The 24,899-nt window shown below is 52.1% G+C and overlaps 1 protein-coding gene and 1 long non-coding RNA gene across 3 annotated transcripts in view; one reads left to right on the forward strand and one right to left on the reverse strand.

The window, feature by feature from the left end:
• Nucleotides 1-13,593, forward strand: part of SNX1 (sorting nexin 1) — a 34,005-nt gene extending 20,412 nt beyond the window's left edge. For both annotated transcript variants that reach the window (XM_040968769.1, XM_040968768.1), the window contains 11 exons: nt 783-826; nt 2,729-2,870; nt 3,778-3,856; nt 5,296-5,371; nt 7,713-7,826; nt 8,038-8,131; nt 9,121-9,326; nt 11,568-11,711; nt 12,058-12,138; nt 12,584-12,655; nt 13,157-13,593. In XM_040968769.1, the coding sequence (XP_040824703.1) occupies nt 783-826; nt 2,729-2,870; nt 3,778-3,856; nt 5,296-5,371; nt 7,713-7,826; nt 8,038-8,131; nt 9,121-9,326; nt 11,568-11,711; nt 12,058-12,138; nt 12,584-12,655; nt 13,157-13,207 (1,103 nt within the window). In that variant the 3' untranslated portion in view covers nt 13,208-13,593. The remainder of the gene's footprint in view (nt 1-782; nt 827-2,728; nt 2,871-3,777; nt 3,857-5,295; nt 5,372-7,712; nt 7,827-8,037; nt 8,132-9,120; nt 9,327-11,567; nt 11,712-12,057; nt 12,139-12,583; nt 12,656-13,156) is intronic.
• The window catches only part of LOC121148611, a 41,129-nt gene that overhangs the window by 14,228 nt on the left and 2,002 nt on the right, over nt 1-24,899 (reverse strand). Inside the window, exons 2-3 of the long non-coding RNA XR_005882576.1 lie at nt 23,900-24,002; nt 22,185-22,260 (exon numbers count right to left, since the gene is read on the reverse strand). This is a non-coding gene — a long non-coding RNA (uncharacterized LOC121148611). The remainder of the gene's footprint in view (nt 1-22,184; nt 22,261-23,899; nt 24,003-24,899) is intronic.

Genomic DNA, 24,899 nt, shown 5'->3' on the forward strand with positions numbered 1-24,899 from the left:
AAGAACAGAACCACCCCAAAGCACCATGGCCCAGCCCCGCAGCCGGCGCTGTCAGGGTTCCAGCATATGTCTTTTCAGTCCTCAGGGAGTCAATGGTGCCTCTATTGCCTCAAGTGCTCTAGGTCAGGACATGACCACAGAGAAAAACAGTTGCTCACATCCCAAGTGATGTAACAAAGGCTTTTTCACAAAAATAATTCCCTTCAGGAAAGGGAGATTTGGCTGACGTCAGGCTGCCAAAATGTCTTCCTGCCAGGCCCTGGGCCCTGGGTGAACAGGATGGATCAGAGAGGTCCGTATCCCCAACCCCCGCAGCAGGTCCAGGGTGGTATTTCTGAAAGAGCAAACCAAGCCCAGAGCTGGGCCAGGGTAGAACTACTTGTTTCCTTTTACATCAGTCGCTTCCTTCTCCTCCTGCGTTATACAGCAAGAGGATTGTTTGGTTTTAGACAGATGTGTGTAGCTAGCCCAAATATTGGCATGGTAACAACTGATGGATTGTCAGTACCCACTGCTGCTTTGTGGAGGGCATCAGTGGAAGCCTGGCCCTGGAACAGGGGGCTGACTCTTGTCTAACTCAGATGGAGGCCCAGCCGACAGCCGTGGGGGCCTAATCAAGTAGGAGCCAGATCCTAGGATTGCAAATGGAGCTGAGAGATGAAGCAACTCCATGTCCTTCCTTCTCCAGGCCACCTGTGGCTTAGGAACCCTGGTTAAATGTTACCCAAGTTCATACTGATTTGGTTTAAGGGGTAATGTTCTCCCGCTTTGCTTTCCCACAGGGGACGGGATGAATGCCTACGTTGCCTACAAAGTTACAACACAGGTGAGCCCAAGTGCCCTGCCGATGCCCACCTGTGCTCAGGAATCTCTCCTGGGCACTCCAAACAGCTTCTCCAGCAGGGAAACACATTTCATTAAGACACATGTCGTGTCTCCGAAAGCCCCAGCCCTTGGAAGTTCTGTGTGATTTGGAGCTAGTTTGGCAGATTGCTCCAGCTAAGGGAGTCTGTCTCCTCGCCTGCTGAGCTTTGGCATGCAGAGCCGCTGTTGCCTTCTGTCCTCTTTGGCCCGCAGGTCTGGCCTTTTTGTGTGTGATATAATTGCAATGCTCACAGTCTACAGATGAGCCCCAGAGGTCCACCTGTATTGTTTTTCCCTGTTGCATCCCCTGCCTGGTGCTTTAGGTACAGCCACTCTTCTGAGCCGTATCATGGTTCTTTTTTGAAGAATCTTTACATATGTCTGTAAATAGTACATTGTTTTTCATAGCTTTGAAGTTTCCTAAAAAAAAAAAAAAAACATGCTTTTATGTAGCACCAGCTTGGCATGCTCAGCCCCACTGAGCAAGGCTGTGGTCAGTCCATGTGTGAGTACACCAGAGTATTTTCACTCTTTTCCTTTGGTTGATTTTTTTTTTTTTTTTGATAAGAACGTATCTTGAGCTTTCATAACTGTGCACTGTTATTAAACAGTGTCAGCACATACATGGAAAAGTTAAAAACAACAGTAGCTTCCAGGTCATAGGCACTTTGGTGAACACCAGGAATGCAAACTGAATTTTATTTTCCCACTGGTAGTATGTAAAAGTTCTTATTGACTCTCTTTCCAGCCAGCAGCTGGGGAGGCCACCCTCACAGTTTGTCTGGGGCCAGCAGCAGGTTAGCTGCCACCTGTGACACTAGCCCAGTGGCTGCTTGGGGAGTGAACTAGTAAATGGAAGATCTGCCTCTGCCCTCTCCTCCCCATTCCTTCCTCCACCCTCCCTGCTTCTATAACTGCCTTTCAAATAAATAAATGATTTTTGGGTTTTTTTTTTTTTTTTTTTTTTTGGCCTATCTGGTGAGTGTCCAAGGACCTCCTGTGATGATGTAGGCCACCCCTTTTTAGCTATAGAAGTCCTTCCTTCCTGTGTCCTGTGAGCTCCAGCCCGATGACGCTTTTAGGGTCAGTCAGTGCATAAGGTGAGACCACTAGACCACTCTCCTGACCCCTCACTTCCCCTCCTAGAAGCACGCGTTCGTCTATCTTGGCTTTGGTTTACCTGGTTCAATTCCAGCAGCTCACATACACAAATAAGTCAACTTTATACTAGGATTCAGCTTTTTTTTTTTTTTTAAGATTTGTTTATTTGAAAGACAGAGGACACAAAGGGAGGGAGAGACAGAGATCTTCCATCTGCTGGTTCACTTACGAATGGCCACAACAGCCTGAGCTGGACTGGTCCAAAACCAGGAGTCCAGTGCACCAGGGGTCCAAGTGCTTGGGCCATCCTCTGCTGCTTTCTTAGACACATTGGCAAGGAGATGGATCAGAGGTGGAGCCGTCTGGTCTCAGATCAATACCATATAACATAGGATGTCTACAGTGTCAGGCCCCACATTTGTTTCTTTAGGGCAAAGGTTTCTTTTGTTGTTGCTGTTTTATTTTTTAACCTAGGAATTAAACTACATTTAAATTAAATTGGCTGTCTTTAATACAATATATTTAAAATCATAATTCTGAGACCTGCTCCTTGGGCTTCTAGACTGCCACAGGGGCTGATAGCTCAGAAAAATTTAAGAGCCTCTGCTGTAGGAGTGATTTTCCAGGTGACCAAAAGATCAGGGATCCGGGCAGTGGGTCCTTGAGTGGCATCTGGATGGCTTTAGGGACACTCAGTGATGCTCATCCTCCTACTTGGAATGAAGTCATCTTGCTTTTTTTTTTTTTTCCCTCTGCTCCCAAGACCAGCTTACCAATATTCAGAAGTAAACAGTTTTCAGTGAAAAGAAGATTTAGTGACTTTCTGGGTCTTTATGAAAAGCTGTCAGAGAAACACTCTCAGAATGGCGTCATTGTGCCTCCTCCACCAGAGAAGAGCCTGATAGGTAAGCTGTGGTCTGCAGTTCTGCTTTGCAGTTCTCCCTCTGAGGTCTTTCTGCAATATACTGACTGCTCACTATTAGCCCATATAACCGGACAGAGTCTGGTTGGAGAAGAGACATTTCTGGTGTTTTCTCACAGTTGAGACCTAGAGATGTGGACTCACTGGACATGATCCCTTCCCCGAGTGTGATAAAGGACCTATTTTCTTTGTTTTGTCATCTAAGATGCATTTATTTGAAAGGTAGCGTGTCAGGGTGGGGAGAGACCAGAGATCTATTCACTGGTTTATTCACCAAATCCTGGAGCAGGGAACTCCATCCAAGACTCTCATGGGTGGCAGGAAACCAAGGACTTGGGCCATTATCTGCTGCCTTCGCATGTGTATCAGCAAGGAGCTGGGTCAGAAGCAGAGGTGCCAGCATGCAAGACAGGCACTCCTATAAGGGATGTTGGGCATCCCAGGTGGCAGCTTAATCAACCTGCTGTGCCACACTACAGCTGCCCCTCACCCTTGTTTTTGTTTTTGTTTCTTTTTCAATTCCAGGAGCCTTAAATGATTGCTGTTCCTTCCAAATTGAGACATTTTAAATGGGATTAGGGCTGGGGGACCCTTCCCTTACTGTCAGTGGCTGTTTGTTACCCCACACTCAGTCCTCTGGCCTCTGTTTTTAGCAAATATACACTGGGCAAGTCCCAGGCTTTAAATTTTGGACCCTGATCTAAAAAGACTCTAATGAGAAGAACCAGTACTTCCTGCCCACCCAGGATGGAGAAACAGCCTTAGGTTGTGTTTTGCAATGTGACCCCTCACCTGCCTTTCCTCCTCCTCCTGATTTTTTTTTTTTTTTTTACAGATTTATTGTTTTGATGATGATCTACAGTTATTTTTCTTTTCCAATTCTATCCTAGGCATGACAAAAGTGAAAGTGGGAAAGGAAGATTCTTCATCGGCAGAATTTTTGGAAAAAAGAAGGGCCGCCTTGGAACGGTGAGTGCCCTCCTACGGCTCTCCCACATAGCACGTGAGCCAGCCAGCATTGCTCGGGTTGACAGAATTACAGATCCACCCCTTGGGGTGGGTGTTTAGCCTGGCCGCTAAGACACTTCTGAAGACATCTGCATCTCCTGTTGGGGTACCTGGACTTGATGCCTTGTGCTGGCTCTTGACTGCAGCTTCCTGTTAATACAGAGCCAGGGAGGCAATGATGACGGCTCAAGTAATTGAGTTCCCATCCACTCACATGGGAGACTTGGGTTGAGTTTCTGGTTTCCAACTCTGGCCTGGCCCAGTCCTGGCCATTATGTTTGGATAGTGAACCAGCAGATAGGAGCTCACACTCACTCTCATTCTCTCTGCCTCTCAAATAAATAATTGAAACTAAAGAGGGCGGACATTGTGACATAGCAGGTAAAGCTACTACCTGTGACACCAGCATTTCATATTAGTGTTGGTTCAAGTCCTACTTGTTCCACTTCTGGACCATCTTCCTGCTTGTGGCCTAGGAAAGCAGTAGAAAATGACCAAATCCTTGGGCCCCTGCACCCATGTAGGACCCAGAGAAGCTCCTGGCTCTGAACCAACCCAGCTCTGGTTGTGGTGGCCATCTGGAGAGTGAACCAGCAGAAAGATCTCTGTGCCTGTCACATTAACAAAAAAAAAAAGTCTACGGCCATACCACCTTGAACGCACCCGATTTCATTTGATCTCTGGAAAAAAAAATCACAGCCCCATATTAGCTCTAGCCCTTTCTATATCTCCTATCTTCCTGCCTCAGGGATAGATGATTTTCTTGTTTTTATGCCCATCATGAGCAGACAATCCATATTCCCTTTCTTGCATAATCAAATATGACTCGGGAGTCTTTCTGACCAGTTGGCTTTCTGTCCCTTTTTGAAAATGTACAAAATGTGGGCTATTTATGGAGACCTATTTAAGTGCCTACTCAGAGAACAAAAAACATGGTACTCCTGCCGGTACTTTACAGCACCCAGAACCTTCTTTTTCTTTTCTTTTCTTTTTTTTCTTTCTTTCTTTTTTTTTTTTCTTTTTTAGCTCTATTTATTTATTTCAAAGCCTGAGTTATGGAGAGAAAAAAAAGGACAGACAGAGATCTTCCACCTGCTGGTTCACTTCCCAAATGGTTTCAAAGTCTAGGACTGTGCCAGGCTGAAACCAGGAGCCTGGAGCTTCCTCTTGGTCTCCCACATAGGTGTAGGGGCCTAAGCACTTGGACCATCTTCCACTGCCTTCTTGGGCACATTAGCAGGAAGCTGGATAGAAAAGTGGAGCAACTGGGACTCAAACCATTGCCCACATGGGAGCAGCACTGTAGACAGCAGTTTTACTTGCTATGCCACAGTGCCAGCTCTGACACATAGAACCTTCTGAGGCCAGATGGAATAACCAGATAACTGCCTACCCTTTAGGTACCTTCAGAGGATTGTGAACCATCCTACCATGTTACAGGATCCTGATGTCAGGGAATTTTTGGAAAAAGAAGAGGTTAGTATTGTATAAACTCAATGTTATAATTTATACCTGCTCTCTCCTACCCTAGTGAGACTAGTTCTTTCAGCAAGTATTTGAACATGTGATATGCCTAGTTAAACTTGCTTCGTGTGAGCCCCCATGAGTGACAAGTCTTTTTCAGCCTTTTAAGTAGAAGCAGCTCTGTCTGGTCTCCAAAGCAAGTGAATACCAAGGCCCAGCAGCTGCCCAGTTCTTCTGTCTTCCTGGATCAGCAGGGATGTGTTTAGGGAAGTCCTTGGCATGTCTTTCATGAGGTTACCACTTGGCTCAAATTGAATGCATATTTCTGTGCCAAGAGCCAGTTACCACAAACTACAGAACTGTCATGGAGCAAAAGTGTTGACTCAACTGGACAGTCTTATTTTTTAAAGCCTTTGCATAGGCTATTCATGATTATGAAAAATTGGAGACTGCCCAATTGCCACCAATTGAAGAATTAGGAAAAGATACATCAGTACAACAAATACTTTATTCTTACAGAAACATGCGTCCACAGTTGCATACATTAAAAGCATTTTACAAAGAGAAATGAGAGTACATAAACACAGTTGTGGAAACACGTAAGTCATTAAGGATCATAAGAAATGCTGGTGTTAAACAATGCTTTATGTCATCGAAAAGAAAACTAAGGAAGTGACAGCCATAGGACTACCATTGTTTTATCCTAAAATTTTTATTAATTTGTATTGACATGTGTTATTGTAATTAAGAAGATGGTACTAAATGTATGGGATTTTTTTTAAATCAAAATGGTAGATTTTAATTAAAAATTCCGTCAAGGTGGTGTTTGGCCAAGCAGTTAAAAGATGCTGCTTCTGCTTGAGACAGTTAACTACAGCCACTGTCTGAATGTCCCCGTCTGCCCCGCAGTGCGGCCTCCTGCTAGCGTCTACCTGGGAAGGCAACAGAGGCACTCTGAGTAGTTGAGTCCTTGGCACCCGGGTGGGAGAGCTGGATCGAGTTTCTGGCTGCTGGCTTTGGCCGTGCCCAACTCTGGCTGATTGTAGGCATTTAGGGAGCAAACCAGTTGATGAGATACCTCACACTCTTTTTTCTTTTTTTTTTTTTTTTTTTAATTGGAAAGGCAGATATACAGAGAGGAGGAGAGACAGAGAAGATCATCTTCCATCCGATGATTCATTCCCCAAGTGGCCACAATGGCTGGAGCTGAGCCAATCCGAAGGCAAGAGCCAGGAGCCTCTTCCATGTCTCCCACGTGGGTGCAGGGTCCCAAGGCTTTGGTCTGTCCTCGACTGCTTTCCCAGGCCACAGGCAGGGAGTTGGATGGGAAGCAGGATCTCCGGGATTAGAACCAGCACCCATATGGGATCCTGGCACATTCAAGGCGAGGACTTCAACCACTATGCTATTGCGCCAGGCCTGAGATACCTCACTCTTAAATAATTTTTTAAAAAATTCACAACCAGTTGGTTTAAGCCTTTTAATTCCTCCCTTAGGCATTCCTAAATTCATGCTTTAGACCCCTGGAGCAGTTTGTCTGTCAGAGCACCACGGACCCTGCGGTGGGATCATTGTGCCTGGGATCTGCCCCGTGCTGTGTGATGCACCATTCCTGGTGTCCTCTCACTGACACCAGGGTGTCAGTAACACCCTCTCCCCAGTGGTCATGTTGGAAACTATGTGCAGCCAGGGCTGGAGGTTCCCTCGGGGGTCAGTGTGGTCCCAGGGGGAGAGCTGCTGTCACAGAGCTCAGTGTCTGAGCGTGGTACACTGCCCACACTCCATGTTCCTTGGCATCCCTTCCACGCCTGGGGGAAGCAGAATAAGACGAGACCAGCAAGTGACTGCTGAATATCCGGCATGCTTGGCTTAACTAGGTCATCCCCAAAAGTCGTCTCAGTTGGCATCAATACAGCTCCCATCCTCGGACATTTGTTCGCTGAGGGAAATCTGACTGGAGCTTCAGCACAGCTTCAAAGCCTTCCAACACTTATTTTTTTTTAAATCCATTTGTGTGCAAACATGCTAATTCAAAGGAAATTTTGACTTTTCACAAAAGCATGCTTGGTATTTGAGCAACTCATATCTCAGTGGGTAGACAATCTCAGTGCAGGGTCACCTGCTCCTGGAACATTCCCTCCGTGCACGTATCAAGGGCAAGCATTTTGTTATTTCTTTTTTTTTTTTTTATTAGCATGGTAGTCTGATTTTTCTTCCTGCATATATTATTCCATCCACAGTTCAGATAGTGTGTCGGGCAAGTTTGGGGCATGTATCCAACAGAAACACTAATTCTTCAGAACCTAAACTAGGGGCAACAGGTAACCTGCCACGCCCGCCTTTGGTCTTGTAGCTGCCACGTGCCTTGGGTACACAGACCTTGAGTGGGGCTGGCCTCCTCAAGATGTTTAACAGAGCCACAGATGCGGTCAGCAAGATGACCATCAAGATGAACGAGTCCGACTTCGTGAGTAGCCCCATTCCCTGCCTACCTCCCACCCCCAGGCTCCCCGATCCGTGGCCAAGGTTTAGATGAGAAGTCCCAAGGAGTGCGGCCACTCCAGACAATTACTAAAGCCCATCCAGTCCCTTTTTGGGAGGTGGGGGAACCTGGAGGAAAGACGATCTGCACCCAACCACTTGAGCGCCACTAAAAGCCCTGGGCTTGTGTGTTTCAGTGGTTTGAGGAGAAGCTCCAGGAGATAGAGTGTGAGGAGCAGCGCTTACGGAAACTGCATGCTGTTGTAGAAACCCTAGTCAACCACAGGAAAGGTAATGACCTCTGAACTCTCAGTGGCGCCGGGGGAGGTGGCTGGCTCCAGTGAGTCGGAGAGGGGAGGGCATGGCGTTCCTGAACCTCTCAGCCATCCACACTTGAGTTCTCCGCCTACCTGGTCCTTGATGTTCTGATCAAAATAATAGGTTCACCTCTGCTGGCAGGAAACATGATTCAGCCAGCACAGGCTGGCCCCGTCACCTGCCCAGGAGGGATGCAGGGCAGCTGTCCAGCGACAGCTGGCTCTGGAATGTGGATATCTGTCACTCAAATGTGAGTGGTAGCTGAGTGGTGGTGAACACACATGCGTGAGCTGCCTGGGCAGAGCAACAGTGCACAAAGGCTCACGGCCAGCTCCGGCTCCTGTGCTCATCCTGTTAGCGTTCTGCAGTGAGATATGCTGAGTTAGTGGGTATTTTCACGCATGTATACTTTCCTTCTCTGCCTTAAACGAAACAGGCAGAAGACCAGTCTAAGAGTTGCTGAATTGTGACCTGGCCCTGGGGCCCAACTGTCACCATGAGCTAAGAACAGTTTCCCATTTTGAAAGGGTGCAGTAGGAGTGGAGGTGGCGGAGCAGCAGAGACCACATGTGGCCTGCAGAGCCTGAAGTTCTTGCTGTCGGCCGCTTACAGAAAGCAGGCCCTGCCTCAGGGCGCCCAGGACTGTACTGCACGCATGCTCACTGGGCAGACCTGCTGCTGGCCCCCAGCATCCACATACCATCAGAGGCATGCCTGTCCCTGGTTCTCCAGGAATATTGCAGCTGCTTCTTCCAGGTTGGCCTCATCCAGTGCCTCTTGGGATCCCAGGGGCCACTCCTGCTCCTAGGGCTAGGCCACATTCCCTTTGCTTTGAGTGACTGAGCAGCCAAGCCTGCGGTTGTCGGATGTGCGGAGACTGAGCCGTGCCGTGCAAGGCCAGCTAACTGGTCCCTCTACTCTGTGAGCCCTCAGGACCTCTGTTGTCTTTCCGTCCCTTGCAGAGCTAGCTCTGAACACAGCCCAGTTCGCCAAGAGCCTGGCCATGCTCGGGAGCTCCGAGGACAACACGGCGCTGTCGCGGGCGCTCTCCCAGCTGGCAGAGGTGGAGGAAAAGATCGAGCAGCTCCACCAGGAACAGGCCAACAGTGACTTCTTCCTCCTGGCCGAGCTCCTCAGTGATTACATCCGCCTCCTGGCCGTCGTCCGTGTAAGCTTGTTTGCTGGCTCCTCCCTCCCCTCCAGTGGACTTGGCCTTCCTTGTCCTGGCTCCTCCCTTGCCCGGGAAGTCACATCCCATCAGCCCTTCTTTCACTGCAAAGAGAAGGCACCATGGGAGCCAGCCAGTCCGTCGGACACTCTGAAGCACGTGGCAACCCACAGCCAGCTTCCCGGGTGCAGTGGGAGAAGTAGCCATGCCTGAATGTCCAAGGAGGCTCCCGCGTGGCTGCAGCCATCAGTGTTCTCTGGGTACCTTCCTGCTGGCCCAGCTGCTGCCACCTGCTCTCCTGGTGCCAGAGCTTCCCCAGCCCTTGGGTTTTGTCCCTCTAGCGGTCCATAGTGGCCTTGCCCCAGTACGAGTTCTTAGTGGTTTCTACCTGTCCGCCCCTGTGGACAGTCATGTGACTATACGGGTCCAGCTGGGTGTTGTGTCCAGGGAGTGTGACCAAGGGACCGAGAGGACTCATCACCAGAGCCTTCCCCTTCTGTGCCTTGCACTCAGGTGACAGCACTGCAGACTGCCCTGGTTCTGGCGACCAGGACATTCTCCGAGTACTTCAGGAGGCCCAACTGGAGGCATTAGCGGTCTCCCTCAGGAGAGCAGGAAACCAGGAGAGAGCCTGGCACCCATGCTGCCAGATCTGGGTCTCCCTCAGTTGTGGCATGAGATCAGGATGGGTGAGCACGGGAACGGAGGTTGGCCACCTCACTCCCACCTCAGCAGCCAGAGCAGAGCCTCTCCCCACGTGCCGAGTAAGAGCTGAGTGTGCCAGGACCCCTCTCAAGGCTGTGTGGATTGCCGCTGGCCTCCCAGTGACGAGAGCCTGGAAAGTGACCTGCTGTGGGCTTCTTAGAACTGGTCCAACCACTTGTTTGGATAGGAAACCACTCTTTACCTAGCCCTTTGACTTGAGATATTAAGAAACTGCAAGGGAACAGCAGGGGCAGTGCTGGGGAAGGTGACTTTACAGAGCATTCACTGAAGTCCTGAGGAGGCCTGCAAAGGGAACTTGTGCAGGGAAGGCAGGCCGGCCTCAGCTCAAGCCAGCAAGTGTCCTTTGGAAAGGAAAAAGACTGGCAAGGGGACTCTGAGGAGCTTCCTGGAGGCCTGGATAGTTTTGAGCAGGTGTGTATATGGTAGGGGTGAAAGCAGTGTCCCCAGGGTACTTCCAGGATTTGTTAAGATCCCCCTGTGTGCAGCTGAGGAGTCAGGTTTGGTTTCTGTTCTCTCTGCGAGGCAGATCTGCTCCTGCACAGCTGGGACTGGGCGAGGCCAAAGCCAGGAGCAGAGAACGCAATCGAGTTTCCTAAGTGAATAGCAGGGACCCAGTGCCTTGGGCCCTCACCTGCTGCTGCCTCTCGGCATTTGCACTGGCCGGAAACTGGGGTCAGGAGCCAGGGCCGGGTGTCGGGCCTGGGCACTCTGACATGGGACAGATACCTTAACTGGTATCTTAACCACCATGCCAAACACCTGCCCCACTTTGGGTTGGTTGGTTGATTTTAAATTATTTCAAAGACAGAGAAGTAGAGAGACAAAGTGGATCTTCCATCCACTGTTATACTCCCCAAAGGCCACAACAGCAAGAGCTAGACAAGGCCAAAGCTAAGAGCCAGAAACTCCCTGCTGGCTTCCCAGGCACATGAGCAGGGAGCTAGGCAGAGAACAGAGTAGCCAGGACTCAAATCAGCACCAGGACGCCAGAGTCGCAACTGGTAGCCTAGCTGTGCCACAACAGACCCATCTGCCCCAATTTAAAGGTTGGAGTTCACAGACACATCTTAGAGGAAGCTAGGCCCTAGTTTGATGGCCGAGTTGCCCGCTGGTTTTTCTAGTGCTTTGCATACCTGTACTTGGTACTGTCATCTTGGCCTTTTCTGCTAAATGAAAATTCCCTGAGGCCCGGGGCCCTGGGGTCCTTTGCCACCATCCTCTCACCTCCTGGCACATGGCAGCATGGTATGGAGCCTGGCATCAGGCTTCCCACTCCTGACCGTAGTCCCAGCCATTGGGCCCTGGGGAGCTCCATGTGGCAGCCTGGTGCTGGCCCCCTGGAAGCCGGGAAAGGGGTCCCACCCCAAGCCTGTGCTGCAGGTCTTTATACTTCCTAGCCAGATATGAACTCCGAGATGCAGAGCCTGACCCAGGTGTGGCTGCTGGGAGAGCTGCCCCTGCGGCTGGGCCAGGCTGCTCCCAAAGAGCTGATTGTTCCTCTCCCCCAACCTCTAGGCTGCCTTTGACCATCGCATGAGGACGTGGCAGCGCTGGCAGGACGCTCAGGCCACACTGCAGAAGAAGCGGGAGGCAGAGGCCCGACTGCTGTGGGCCAACAAGCCAGACAAGCTGCAGCAGGCCAAGGAGGAGATCACCGAGGTGAGCCCAGCCCCGTCCCTTCCTGCTGTGGTTGGGGGTCCTGCCTGGGTGATTCAGGCAAGCCCTTCAGAACTCATGATGTGCTGGGGGCTTCCCCTCCTGTGAGCCCCAAATGTGGATACAGCCGGAATCCTGGGTTGCTGGAAGAGCAGGCTTGGCCCTGGGGGCGCAGGGCACCTCCTTCGCAGCTAGCGTTACCTGGCTTTCTGCTCTGCTCTGCCTCAGTTTACATGCTGAACCCCCAGGTGCCTGCTGCTCCACGAGGCAGGGGTCGGGGTGAGCACGTCAGACACGGCACCACAGCCACCCCAGGGAGCTTTAGTGAGCCTGTCTCCTCTCTCCCCAGTGGGAGTCACGCGTGACTCAGTACGAAAGGGACTTTGAGAGGATCTCAGCAGTGGTCCGGAAAGAAGTGATCCGTTTTGAGGTGAGCTGGGAGAGCCTGGGCTTGCTCTCCCAATCCTAGGCCCATGTTGTGCTAGGACTGTTGCTTTTTGTCCAGCCCAGAGGGTAGGAAGACGGGGACACGGTGATTCTGGGGAACAGGCCTGGGCTGGCGTGTGTGTGCATGCATGTCCTGAGTGTACATTTCCACACGTGTGCGCACAGTGGTTCCCAACCCACCCTAGCTGTCTACCCAGCTAGACTGAGAAGGCACAAAGCAGAGGCTGCCCGCCCCGGTCTCCTGTGGGCCTCCCACCCCTGAGGACGCCTAAGCGGAGGCTGTTTGGCTGGACCTGGCGGCTTGGGCAGCAGCTGGCTCTGTCCCCTAAGGCTGTGTTTGGCCTTGGTCAGCAATAAACACCACCAGCGCGTCAAATGGGGAAGGAGCAACTGTCTGCGTGGTCAGAGTAGAATCCTGTCTCCCCTAGAAAGAGAAATCCAAGGACTTCAAAAACCACGTGATCAAGTACCTGGAGACACTCCTGTACTCACAGCAGCAGGTAGGCTGCACTTGACCTTTGTCCTCCATGGCCTGCCTGTGTGGGGCCGCACTGATGGGAGCCCAGGCAGGCTGCGACTTGCTTTAATAAGCGGGGGCCTAGCAGGGCTGCTCTCATGCTGGGGAGGGAGGGCGGTTTAAGAACCACCTCATCACTCCTTTCCCTGTGGCTCTGGTGGCCAAGGCCACAGCAGGCTTGTGGAGTAAGTGGCCCATCTGAAAGGGATAACAGAACCAGGCAAAGTGGTGGCCCCCTTGGGGGTACTACATCCAGGGCAGGCCAAGACTACTTCAGAGACCACTGCCCTTGCACTTGGGACTCAGGAACCAAAGCTTGCGCCAGGCCACCGTCCACCTGTGCCCAACTCCTCCCTGCCCAGCCCCGTCCACCTGTGCCCAGCTCCACCTGTGGGTGGCTCAGGGCCGCAGCCCTGGGCTTGCTCCTCTCTCAGGCTCTGCCACTAGAGGGGGCACTCCCTTACTTTCCCCCACTTCTTTGCAGCTGGCAAAGTACTGGGAAGCCTTCCTTCCTGAAGCCAAGGCTATCTCCTAAGGGACCAAGGACCCCAGAGCCACCTGCGTGATGCTGCCTTTTTCTACACTGTCCTCCTCCACCGCGATGGCCCCCAGTGATGCATCCTGTTCAGACCGGACTTTCCCCTCTGCTCACCCTTCAACCACACCTTCCTTCCCTCCCCTGTTTACTCTAACCATAATTTCATTTAGCTTCTATATATATTTTCTTACCTAAGAGAATAGTTTCCTGCTTTAAGCAAAAGACCTACAGTAGGTGGTGGAAATACGGGATGGGGTGGAATATTGATATAAATATATAAATACAAATGTATATTTTTCAGGATGTGGCTTAGGAACTGGGAATAACGTTTTCTGTTACTCCTGATGGTGCCATGAAAAGATTATGTAATAAAATATTTTAAAGCCGGGTCATGGGCCACACCGGTGCTCTGTGCTTCGTGCTGGGGCATAGCAGGAGGCGGGGCTGGGTCAGCACTCCAGGCGCAGGGGCAGGGCCCAGCTCCCACCAGGGGGTGGCCTTTGTCTGCTTGCCCTGTGTCCCTAAGCTGCCGGAGGCCAGAATCTGGCGCCTGGCAGCAGGTCTTGTGATCCCCATCACCACCCATGCCATCGTCCTCAGCAGCCAGGCGGCACTCGGGTGCAAAGGACTGATAAGGGCCCGGTGCTTCCCCCGGGCACAGGAGCCGCCCAGGAAGAGGACGCACAGCAGAGCCCCGTGTGTCACAAGCACAAACTGGGAGGGCCTTCAGGTGCTGCTCTGCTGTGTGGCCCTGGGCTGCCCCAAGTCATAGCTCCATCACTGCCAGGCAACCTGGCAGCTGCAGCCAGGCCCTAGCTGAGCTCACGGCTCCCCTGTTTGGCCCAGCCAGCCAGTGGCCACCCCCCGCCTCACAGTCTGGGACCTGCTCTGTCTGGTGGCTAAGGTGGGTGGCCCAGGTTAAGGGCAGGGCAGCCTGGGGTAGCAGAGCAAGGCCAGAGCTGGGGGCAGAAGGTACTCTCCACCCCCACCCCCACATTATCACCGCTGAGCCTGCCACTCCTCCTCACACGTGCCCTGCCACGGGGTAGGACGGCACACACTATTTTCTGCCCTGCTTTTATCCTTCAACACTGTGTGTGACATTTTTTCCACATGGTTATCTTCACAAACCTCTTTCAGGGAGAGGCTGTCATGTCAGGGGGAGGCCGCATCATAGTTCTCATTCAGCCCTCACTGGGTTCTGGTGTTCCTTGCTTGTTGGTGTGCAATTTTAGAACTCTGAATATGACTTCAGACTGATAGCAAAAAGTTGCTGGAACAGCTCAGAGAACTCTGGCCTTTCCTGAAATGGGCCTGGCACGGCAGGTAACTGAGTCACTTGAGAGTACACCGTCAATAGTGTACCCCATCACGCCGCAAATGAAGAGCCGTGAGCAGAACCTGCAGGTGTTACCACTGATGTGACAAGAGATACCTTTGACACCTGTCCCCTACTGACACTGGTGGGGTCTCTCTCCCTCTGGGCAGGACCGTGTGTCACACTTCAGTGTGACCTGGGACCACATGTCTCCTGACAGCCTCTCTCAGCCTGCTGCATCTGCATCCCAAAAGCACGTGCCTGCTCAGGGGGGTGCTCCCTGTGGGTGGGCCGCCGGGGGCTGCAGAGCGACAGGGTTGGTCCCCAGCGCCTTGAGCCTGGGGCTTGCTCTGGTCCCAGTAGTGTTTCCAGTCCCTGGGTGAGGCCGACATTGGCCAGGTTCCACCTCCATTTCACATTCGCTGTTCCTCCCTCTGTAGTTAACAAGTCATCATGGGGGGGGAGATTCACTTAGGGGTCAAAGAAAGAGGCACGGATGGATGAGTGGGCTCACTCAAGTCAGTCGTTACTAGGGCTGGGGCCTTGCCCACACTCATCTGTCCGCCTGTTCATTAACACAGATGCATGGAAACTCAGACAGCTCCACCCTTCCTGCAGGTGTGTGTGTATGTGTTTTTTACCTTGTCCCCTTTGTTCTCTGAGCCCTTTCTTCCAGGTTTGCCTTGAATCACTCCCTGTCCCAGTCCCACCATCTGCATCTTCCCCAAGGACTCTTGATTCCTTGTTTATGGCACATGATACTTAGAGACCAAGGTCCAGGTGCCAAGGGTGCCTGTTGCTTCTAGGGCCTCAGCAGACAGAGCCAGGAAACAGACGTGGGCAGAGAAATCCCAAGAGGTTCACACATGACAGACTCTAGGAGTGGTGGACTTACATGGACACCTCAAGCCCAGAAACCCCATGGGGTGATTCTAGCTTTTCCAAAGAACTGTCTCACAAGTTTCATAAACTTGCAGGTGTGGTCATCGAAGTATCTAGCAGGCCACTCAGCAGGGACACGCCAGTAGAGCCGGGTGCTTGGAGTGGGCTGGAAAGAGGGAGAGGGTGCCTGCCCCACAGCTGGGGCTCCTGCCCTCTGCCTGAGACCAGAGGGAGGCACTGTGAGGGCAGCAGACAGCTGCCCCAGCAGGGGGCGCTCCTGCAGGGAACAACGCCCGGCCACTGTCAGCTTGAACCTGCAGCCTCCAGAGCAGCCAAGTTGACCCCATGCTTGGCAGAAATGAGGGGTCAGCATGGTGGGGCGGCTTGACAGGTGGAGATGAATCAGTGTGACCTGAGCAAGGGCCCCTGCCCTGCACTAACTGGCCATGTGTCTGTGTCTGGCTGGGGTACTGAGTGGAGAGCAGTGTCCCTGGCACAGGAAACCAGAAACCAGTTAGGAGCAAATGGGAGGGAAGCAGTGAGGACAGTGAGTCCTGTGGGTGTAAGAGGCTCCTCTGGGTGGGGAAATTATTGGGGGGGAGGGGGTGGAGCTGGTGAAGGAGTAACCAGGAGTCTCCTACCAGGGACAAAGTGCAGGCCAGGGCGTGGAAAGGTGGAGCCTCGCCCTGCTGGGCCTTTGGGCAAGGGAGGTTAAACTCGGAGGGGAGTGGCTTATTTACCTATGTGAGCCAAGAGGGCTGGCTAACCCAAGGGCCCCGCACGTCCCCTCAAGTATCCCTCCTAGAATCTTGAGCTCTTGGTATTCAGTGCTGGCACTGCGGCTGCCCTTGCGCCAGGACCTACACCGTGTCTTGGAGACTCTGCTCAGTGGGCAGAGCCAGCCCTGAGCGGAGAGCTGGAAACACGGGTGAGAATGACGTACGTCACCTGCCAACGTCTTATGGTGCCCGTTGTGTGACTTTTAGTGTCTTCCACAAACTATAAATCCTGAGGTCAGCTGGATTTATAACTCCCTGACCCTTGGCCAGAGATTTGAGCTTAAAACAGATGTCAAGGGGCCCATGTTGTGGCGCCACCGTAATGCCCACATTCTATATGAGTTCAAGTCCCAGCTGCTCCGTTTCCTATCACATTCCCTGCTGATGCACCTGAAAAGGCAGCAAGTGATCACACAAGTACCTATGTGGGAGACACAGATGGATTGCTGATTCTTGGCAGTCTTGTTGTGCTACTGAGGGCATTTGGGGGGTAAACCAGTGGACAGAAGACCTCCAACTCTGCCTTTAAAATAAATATTTTGGGGGGCTGACACGGTGGCTCAACAGATTAATCCTCCACCTATAAGTGTCAGCATCCCCTATGGATGTGAGTTTGTGTCCCGCTGCCCCACTTCTGATTCAGCGCCCTTCTTGTGGTCTGGGAAAATAGTAGAGTACGGCCCAAGTCCCTGGGCCCATGCATCCATTTTACAGACTTTGGAGGAAGTTCCTGGATCCTGGCTTTAGATCGGTTCACCCCGGCCCTTATGGCCACTTGGGGATGAACAATGAACCAGCAGATGGAAGATCTTTCTTTCTGTCTCTGTGTAAATCTGCCTTTCAAATAAAAATAAATATTTTTTAAAAAAATTGTGTTGGGACAGGTACTGTGGTATAGTAGGTAAAGCTACCACCTATGGCACCAGCATTCCATATGGGCGCTGGTTGGAGTCCCTGTTGCTCAACTTCTAATCCAGCTCCCTGTCTTTCAAGTAAATAAATAATAAGAAAAAATCCTAACAGATGCCCACTGAGGAATTGCAGCCCAGCAGGTGACATGGCTGCCCCAAAGTGGAGCCTGGGTCCCTCTGATCTCCCTGGCCTGGACCACAGCAGCACCAGTTCCTTGCCTGTCCCCAAAACCCGACACCAAGCACGCTCGCTTTCCCGTCTCCTGTCTGCATGGCCTTATCGAGGCTCGGCGAACGCTGGCTTTGAGCCTGTACCACCCAGTGCCACCCCGTCCTCCACCTCAGACCCACACCTGTCCGACACAAGCACGCTGCAGACAGGAGCAGGAACAAGGAAGAAGGCACCTGCCGGCATATCAGCACAGCCTAAGGATCCTTCCAGACACGCCCAGAAACCAAGTCCCTTCAGATAACTTTCCTAAGAGGCCCAATGTGCTATTGTTAGCAGTTGCAAAATCAAACCACTTGGGCCCGGCAGCACGTGGCCTAGCGGCCTAAAGTCCTCGCCTTGAACGCGCTGGGATCCAACATGAGCACTGGTTCTAATCCTGGCAGCTCCACTTCCCATCCAGCTCCCTGGTGTGGCCTGGGAAAGCAGTCGAGGACGGCCCAAAGCCTTGAGACCCTGTACCCACGTGGAAGACCCAGAAGAAGGTTTTGACTCCTGGCTTTGGATTGGCTCAGCTCTGGCTGTTGCGGCCATATGGAAGATCTTTGTCTCTCCTCTCTGTAACTCTGCTTTTCAAATAAAAGTAAATAAATCTGGGCTCAATGTGGTAGCCTAGTGGCTAAAGTCCTCACCTTGCATGCAATGCACCAGGATCCTAAATGAGTCCCAGTTCGTGTCCTGGCTGATCCACTTCCCATTCAACTCTCTGTCTGTGGCCTGGGAGGGCAGTTAGGGGCGGCCCAAAGCCTTGGGACCCTGCATTCACATAGGAGACTCAGAAGAGGCTCTAGGCTCTTGGCGTCAGAACAGCTTAGTTCTGGCCATTGTGACCATTTGGGGAGTGAATCAATGGATGGAAGATCTTTCTCTGTGAATCTGATTTTCCAATAAAGATAAATAAATCTTAAATATATATATATTTTAAAAAGATGCCATACAATTCTTGATAGACTGAGAATTATGCAGGAAGCAAACTTCCTGCCGAGGCTGCAGGTCACCTTGTTGACAAAGCGTGCCTGGATAGGTACGAGGCGTTTTCACTATGACTTCTCTCTTTAGTGATGGTGGCTTGAACATATGAGTACAAAGAAAGTTCTGGTAAATTCCGTTTCTGGCTAGTTCTGTTTATTTACTGGTATTGGTTCTTGTAACTCATGTTTACATATTGCGTTGCCTGAGACCTGGTGATTGTTTTTCAAATCCCTTGTGATCTATCATTGGAGTGGCTTGTATGCTATTGTTTCGTTAACTTATAACTTTTACCAGCCTGTTTGCTTTGCAGAAAATTGGTATAAGTTGCCCCAGAAAAATTCAATAAAGTGTGCATTGGGTCATTTCACCTTTGCCAAAAAGAAAAAAGATGCCATACAGTGATATTCAGTGGCAAGGGGAAATCGTATTTGGGGCTCGTAAAGCAGGTTACAGACACTGATGGCGCGTTCCATGTCTAGCCCAATTTGTTATATGGGAGTGATGTCAGTTGAACCATTAACCATGTTGTTGTTACAGCTGGAATTCTGCATGAGTTTTAATTTTTTAACCCATTTCACATTGCTTGAAATTTCTCTGTCGGAACATTATGATCAGAAAAACCAAATGAAATTATTTCCACTGTGGAGAAAACGCCTGCATCCCTTGTGGCCTGCTTCACGTTTAAATTGCCCCACGAGTCTTCTCAGGTCCACTGCCCATCCCTCCCCACACCACGTTCTAGTCCCAGCTCGCTTGCACCTACTGGACCGTCTCCTCTCCATGCTGGTCAGTTCTCAGACAACCTTCTCTGCAGCCTTGGCTCCAACATGCCCACTCAGGCCACAGCCTGGAGTTTTTCAGGAGTTTCTGAAATGTGGCCTCACTTGGGGCTCTGTGCACCTCACTGGGGTTGGCAGGTTGGGGGTTCCGTGCCCTTACTGACAGCCACCTGCCTCCACCAAGCCCGCCCCAGATAAGCCCTTCCTGTGTCATGGGAATGCCCCCTTGGCTGTGATGAGCAGGCCCCCACTTCCCATCCCTGGCTGAACAGAGGAAGCAGGCTGCTTATCCGCTTTAGGATGCTCTGTGTCTGGGCCCAGGAAAACCCCATGGAAGGCCCTGTCCAGGTGAAGCGGGGCCCTTTCCCTGCAGGGGCAGGACAGCTCTTTCTAAATGACTGTCCGCCCTGGGCTGCAGAGCCCTCCACTTCCCCTTCCACTATGAGTGGCAGCTGTGACACCCAGGGGGCCCAACTGGCAGATCTCCCCAGAAGGGAGCAGCACCTGGTGGCCAGCGCCTTCTCACTCAGGACCTCGTTGTTAACTAGAGTTGACTGGTGGGTGCTGTGCTCAGGATTTTAGACCCCTCAGCCCTCCAGCCCCTGCTGGGTGGGTAGCACTACCTCCATGAAGAGACTGAGGCTCGGGCAGCACGGGGGCGCAGCTGGTTGAGCTGCCATCTGCAGTGCCTGGTGGCAATCCATTTTGGAGCTATGGTTCAGTTTTTGGCTGCTCCACTTCCAATCCAAGCTCCCTGCTTGTGGCCTGGGAAAGCAGCATGTTGGCCCACGCGTGTGGGCCCCTGCACCCACGTGTGAGTCCCAGATGGTGTTCCAGGCTCCTGGCTTTGGTGCAGACCAGCCGCAGTGCTGCAGCCAATTGGGGAGGGATCCAATGATTGGAAGTATCTCTGTCACTCTGCCTTTTGAATGAATGAAAGAGGCTGAGGTATGTTCAGAGAACTAAAGCCAACCTGCCCAAGTTCACACCCAGAGTTAAGACTTAAACCCAGGGTCTGGCATGGTAGCCTAGCTGCTAAAGTCCTCACCTCAAACGCACTGGGATTCCATATGGGCGCCATTTCTAATCCCAGCGGCTCCACTTCCCATCCAGCTCCCTGCTTGTGGCCTGGGAAAGCAGTCAAGGACGGCCCAAAGCCTTGGGACCCTGCAGCTATGAGGGAAACACAGAAGAGGCTCCTGGCTCCTGGCTTTGGATTGGCTCAGCCGCAGCTGTTGCGGCTGCTTGGGGAGTGAATCATCGGATGGAAGATCTTCCTCTCTGTCTCTCCTCCTCTCCGTATATCTGATTTTCCAATAAAAATGAATAAGTCTTTAAAGAATAAAAAAGACTTGAACCCAGACCATCTAACTCAGCCTGTCTAAACTCCATGCAACACCATCCACACAGTTTGCACAAGAGCAGCCTAACGGGGCCAGCACTGTGACACCAGCATCCCGCATCAGGACACCACGTCAAGTTCCTGCTGTTTGGCCAGTGCACCTGGGAGGTCAGAGAAAGATGGCCTAGTGCTGGTCATCTCGGCACACGTGGGAGACCCAGCTGGAGTTCCAGGCTTCTGCCCCAGCCCAGGCCCGGCGGCAGCGGGAGTTTCACAAAAACACCAGCAGGCAGAAAATGTCAGCTTTGCTAAATAAGTGAAATTGCAAAAATAAATAAAAATAAATATAAAAGCAACCTAGACACCAACACAACAAGTTGTTTCCTTGAACACTGAGAATAAACAAGTGAGGCAGCAACCAACAGAATCGGGGACCAATACCCAGCAGACAGGGGACTAACATCAAGATCTACCAAGAGCTTCAGAGACTCAACTACAGCAAAGCAAACAATACTGTTAAGAAATGCATAAGACATGAGCAGGGCCCAGCGCGGTGGCGCAAGTGGTTAAGTCCTCGCCTTGCACGCCCGGGATCCCATATGGGCGCCGGTTCTAATCCCGGCAGCCCCACTTCCCTTCCAGCTCCCTGCCTGTGGCCCGGGAAAGCAGTTGAGGACGGCCCAAAGCTTTGGGACCCTGCACCCACGTGGGAGACCCGGAAGAGGCTCCTGGCTTCGGATCGGCCGTTGCGGCTCACTTGGGGAGTGAATCATCGGACGGAAGATCTTCCTCTCTGTATCTCCTCTCTGTATATCCGCCTTTCCAATAAAAAAATAATAAAAAAATAAAAAAAAATAAAAGAATAAATAAATAAATAAATAAATAAAAGAAAAGAAATGCATAAGACATGAGCAAATATTTTTTCTTTTTTTGAAAAAAAAAATGGCTTTTAGATGAAAGGCACATTTACAGAGAGGAGCAGAGGGAGAGGGTTAGGGAGGAGGGAGAGAGACATCTTGCATCCTCTGGTTCAGCTGTTCTGAAGCCAGAAGCTTCTTTCCGGGTCTCCTACATGGGTACATGGGTCCAGGGACTTAGGCCATCCCCCGCTGCCGCCCATCAATACAGGAATAAAGAAACTGGTACATCTAGTCTATGGAGTGCCACTCGGCCATAAAAAAGAATAAAATCCCACCATTTGCAACAAAATGGTCCCATCTAAACACCATTATGTTCAGTGAAATAAGCTAGTTCCAAAGAGACAAGTATCATATTCTCTCTGCTGTAAGGCAGCCTTTACACAAAACAGATACAGGTAAACAAATACATTCTCAGATGCATACACCTATTCTCATAGATGAGCTGTGTATTGCAGACTAGCATTGCAGGAAGTGAAGACACACTCCAGTGCACGTCTCTATTCCCACATAAAAGAAGGGCTCCCAATGAAACATTTAAATACATACCTTTATAGTACAAGGCTAGATTTCTACCTCTATCTGTATTTAATCATATCATGATACATTTAAATATAAGAAAGTTTAACTGTTACAAGAGACTAAACTACTGTGATATCAGGGAGCAAAATGGTGGGCAAGGAAACGGGAGGGTGGGATGGGAGAGGAAATAAGCCCCTATACATAAAACTATCGTGGGATATAAATAAAATTGCAAAATAAATAACAACAAGCAACCTTAACATCCATGCAACAAGTCGTCTCCATGAACACTAACACAGTAGGCCCCAGGCATCATCACCCACCTGTCCTTCCCCAGGAGCTGGGATGTTCACAGGCGCGGCACGGGCAGGCCAGCCAGCAGGGCAGGACAGGCAGCAGCTGGAAGACAGAGCAGTGTGGTGAGCAGCTGGCCAGCAGCAGAGCCAGGAAAGGTGACACCTGAACAGCCCTGGCCAGCACCCTGCCCACAGCCTCTGCCCGTCCCCCTAGCCCAAGTTCCTGACTCACAGCTCTCCTCCCAGCCAACCCCTAGGACTTGAGACTCCTCAGGGGTGACCAACAGCAGTGTCAGGAGCTGCCACCGGAAAAAGCAGCCTGGCAAAGCAGAAAGCCGGAAGGGCAGGGATGGCTCAGCCTGCTGCCCCACACCCCACTCCAGCCCTGGCTGCAGGTGTCATCGGAAGCAGACCCAGGCAGGGGACAGGTGGCTCCTCGGAGTGACACTGCTGCCTGTGCCTTGGGAACCACAGCTGCTGGTGAGAGGGGTCTTGCTAACCAGGCCATTCCTGCACCTGCTTCCGTTTCTCCTCCCTCCCATGTGGACGGCAGAGGCCCAAACACTTGGGCCATCTCCTGCTGCTTTCCCAGATGCTTAAGCAGGGAGCTGGACCCAAAGGGAGCAGCCAGGACTTGAACTGGTACCCATGTGGGACACCCAGGTGGTGCACAGCAGTCCATACCACGTGCCACACTGCCAGCCCCAGAACGTACTTGTTCAAAAGTAACCAGCAAGAACCCTGGAGGCAATGATGGTAAACCAGACAGCTGCTGTTCAACCTCTGCTTCCAGTTTTATTCCTGTGCCCCTCTGATGTGCAACATGGAATCAGCAACCGTTGATGGCAGGCAGTGAATCATCTTGAAAGCTCCTTACTGAAAGGAATACTCCCCCACCCCGATCTATTCATTTTTATTGGAAATGCAGATTTAAGGAGAGAAGGAGAAAGAGCTTCCATTGACTCGCCAAAGGACCTCAAAGGCAGCAGCTGCAGCCGTCCAAAGCTAGGAGCTGGATGGGAAGTAGAGCAGCTCAGCATGGGAACCGGCGTCCCCGCGGGATCCCGGCGCTTGCAAGGTGAGGATTTTGCCATTGAGCCATCACGGCAGGTTCACCCCTCCCCCCTTTTCAAAATTACTAACAATACCTACATGAGGATGCGCCCTGTGATGTTATATTACCCCCACTTGTTTTTTTCCTACCAAAGCAGCACATCGGCGGTTTAATATTTCCTGGGCACCAGTTAGGAAGCTTGATATTTACTGCGCTGGCACCGGGGCCCCAGGGAGGGGGCGGCCGCCAGGTCCCGCAGGTGATCGGAGCTGGGGAGGCCAGCCGGGATGAATCGGCCTGTGTGCGCCGCGGCGCCCGCCGGCCCGCCGGCCCGCCGCCCCCGGCTGTTTGTTTTCTCAGCGAGGCTGTCCCACCTCCGAGCGGCCGCGGCGGCGCGCAGAAGCCCGGCCGGTGAAAGGGGGCTTTGTGTCCCGGCGGCGGCAGCCGGCCAGCCCACCGCGCCGGAGCGGCCGGGCCCGCGGGAGAAGCCGGACGCGCGCCACGCTCTCCCCCTCGGGGCTCACCGGGGAGCTCCGCAGCCGGGACCCCGTGCGTGGACACGGCGACTGCAACAATTCCACGGGCCCGTGGGCCAACCCGCCACCGAGGGACACACCAGCCAGGGCGTCCGCTGCTTGGGGTCCGTGGGGGCGGCTCTCTGCCTCCAACCGCCGCTCCGGGGACTTACCTGGCGCCCAGTGTCTTCGCTTTTCCTTGGAAAATTCTCCGCCTTAGCGCGCCGACTCCGCGGACACCTCCTCCCGCAGTAAATCAGCGGCTTGGAACCTCACCTGTAATTAGGCATGCCAATCAACTAATGGAGGGGGGGGGTCTTACGGACACCTGAAGATGAAGTGAGTGAATCAAGTGGAGTCCAAAGAGGGAGAGAAAAGCCTTGCCCTTCAAAGTAAGCCTTAAAACTCAGACCGACACCCCTCCGCCCTTTCTTCCCCTGAAGACTCAGCCTCATCCTGGGGGTGCTGTCTCAGGCCCACGAGGACAGGCAGGCCTGGCTGGCCCAGCATCACTAGGTCACAGCCCTGGGTGGTGCGACCAGGAGCCAAATGGCCCCAACTCTCTGCGTCTAGATTTCTGAATAGCCCTGAGTCACATTACATTCCAGTTCTATCAGGCATGTCTCATCAACCTTTATAAAAAGATTTCTTTATTTTTATTGGAAAGGCAGAGCTACAGAGAGATTGATCTTCCATCCACCGGTTCACTCCCCAAGTGGTCACAACAGCCAGAGCTGAACTGATCCGAAGTCAAGAGCCTGGAGCCTCTTCCAGGTCTCCCACATGGGTACAGGGTCCCAAGGCTTTGGGCCGTCCTCGACTGCTTTCCCAGGGCACAAGCAGGGAGCTGGATGGGAAGTGAAGCTGCCGGGATTAGAACCGGAGCCCATATGGAATGCCCTCTTGTTAATCTTTTGTTCAACGATGGCTAAGAGGTCTGTGACAGCCGAGGAAAGGTCCATGTGCCTCCCCACTACACGGGCCCGCTAAGTGCTTGGCGCCAGGGAGACATGGAAGCAGGCAGACAGTGGCCACAGGCGGTACTGAATGCAGGCAACGCGGGAAAGCAGCTGAGAATGGGAGGGCGAGGTTGCCTGGTGAAGGGTGAGGAAGAGGGAGGAGATAGAGGGCAGGCAGCCAAGAGCTTTGATCGGAGCTGGAGGGAGAGGGTGG

Source organism: Ochotona curzoniae, unplaced genomic scaffold (genome assembly GCF_017591425.1).
Source record: "Ochotona curzoniae isolate NIBS_2020 unplaced genomic scaffold, NIBS_Ocur_1.0 scaffold_4701, whole genome shotgun sequence".
Classification (NCBI taxonomy): domain Eukaryota; kingdom Metazoa; phylum Chordata; class Mammalia; order Lagomorpha; family Ochotonidae; genus Ochotona; species Ochotona curzoniae.